The following is a 1,505-nucleotide window of genomic DNA, read 5'->3' on the forward strand; positions in this document are numbered from 1 at the left end:
GGAGGGAAGTCACTGGAGCCATGGGGGAGAGAAGAGTATGGTGGCTTTGAGATGATCAAGGGAATCACCACTAATCTCAACCAAAGAAGCATTTTTCTTTCTGTGAGCAGAAAGAGAGAGCAGCAGGGGAGAGACCCAGCCAGCTCAGGCTACTGGGGTGAGCTCCAGTCACGCTGAGACTGGCTCAGGGACGGACCTCACTGAGAGTCACGTTAACCACTTCCCTAAAGTGCCCAGCCTGGCAAAGACTCTGGGACTCCTACGGAGGCCAGGACGTCCCTGGGTGGGGCCAGACACAGGCAACCTAAAACTTTCTGACTGCTCTTTATGTGCAGCGAGGAGGCAGCCGTGCAGCGCTGTGGAGTCACTGATGGCGCAGAAGTACACAGATGTCTGGGAGGGGGTAGCTGACTCCAGCGTGAGGGGGAAATCCTCCATGTCTGATCTAGAGACATTGTAGCCTTCAGAGAATTCTCCTTTGTCAGTTCTTTGAACACCGTATGAGTAATGGATCAGCCTCAGCCCACGTCCCAGGTCTTGTCGATACCAGTACATATAGTCGTACTTGTCAGTCTGGTGGCATCTCAGTGTCACCTGCTTTCCTGTCTCTGTGACCCTGAATCTTGGGTTCTGGGTGATTCCAGCATCCGTGTGTCCTGTAATAGAGAGTGACAGAGGCTGATGCTGTCATCCTAAGAGAAAGACTTGTACTGAGGTCTTGGGAATTCCAGTGAAGGAAGCCACCTGTGACCAGCCCTCACCTGCTGTGAGGAGACAAAGGCCCACATAGAAGAAGAGCCGGGGGCCCATTTCAGGTCCAGGGCAGAATCTTGCGTCTCCCAGCCCTGCTTTGGGGAAATAGAACTTGGGCTCTTGGTGACTCAATGATGTCACTGTCCCTGGCAAATGCTTGAGTGGCAGAGCTGACCTGCCACACCCCTTCCCTTCTCCACAGGAGCAAATCAATTATATAAAGAAAGTTGAACAGCTCAGATTCAGAAGAATTTGTAGGTCTGTTTTTAAAGAAATCTTGTAAGTGTATATTCTCTTTTCCTGATTTTAGCAGGGAGATTTGTTTTTCTATGCATATTTTAGTCCCATTATGATCAAATTCCCCATTTGTATACTGTTTTCATTTGTCCTCACATTTGGTAGTCTAAGGAACAGTTACATGGCAGTACTAGTAGGACTTTTAAATGAGTTCTCTGCAAAACAATCAACCTCCAAGAAACTTTAATTCCTTTTCCTTTTAACCAAAACCCGGAAACTTGCATGTCAGCCTACAGTGATCCCCTGGGTCAAAGGAGCCTGTTGGCATTCAGAAAGGTTTCAAGATTTCAGCGTCATGACCAATACCATTTGCAGAGTTGCTTTACTCCCACTTCGATTCCCCTGAAAGGAGCCTCACTAGCCAAGCTCACGCCTGTGTGTTCTCATGGATGTGAATTCTCCCTTCGTTTCAGGTGAGGCCACGCGGACTACACCACCTAAGTCTCCTAGGTGAC

General features: G+C 48.9%; 1 gene segment (V, D, J or C); it reads right to left on the minus strand.

The window, feature by feature from the left end:
• Positions 1-319: 319 nt before the first annotated feature.
• LOC105818216 lies at positions 320-816 on the minus strand (the record flags this gene model as incomplete). The annotated part of the segment is given in 2 exon segments: positions 320-656; positions 762-816. Coding segments are annotated over 2 exon segments (386 nt in total), but the record flags the coding sequence as incomplete, so codon positions are not given.
• Between the last annotated feature and the right edge of the window lie 689 nt (positions 817-1,505).

The sequence above is a fragment of the Propithecus coquereli genome, unplaced genomic scaffold (genome assembly GCF_000956105.1).
Source record: "Propithecus coquereli isolate 6110/MARCELLA unplaced genomic scaffold, Pcoq_1.0 Scaffold4397, whole genome shotgun sequence".
NCBI classification, from domain to species: Eukaryota; Metazoa; Chordata; class Mammalia; order Primates; family Indriidae; genus Propithecus; species Propithecus coquereli.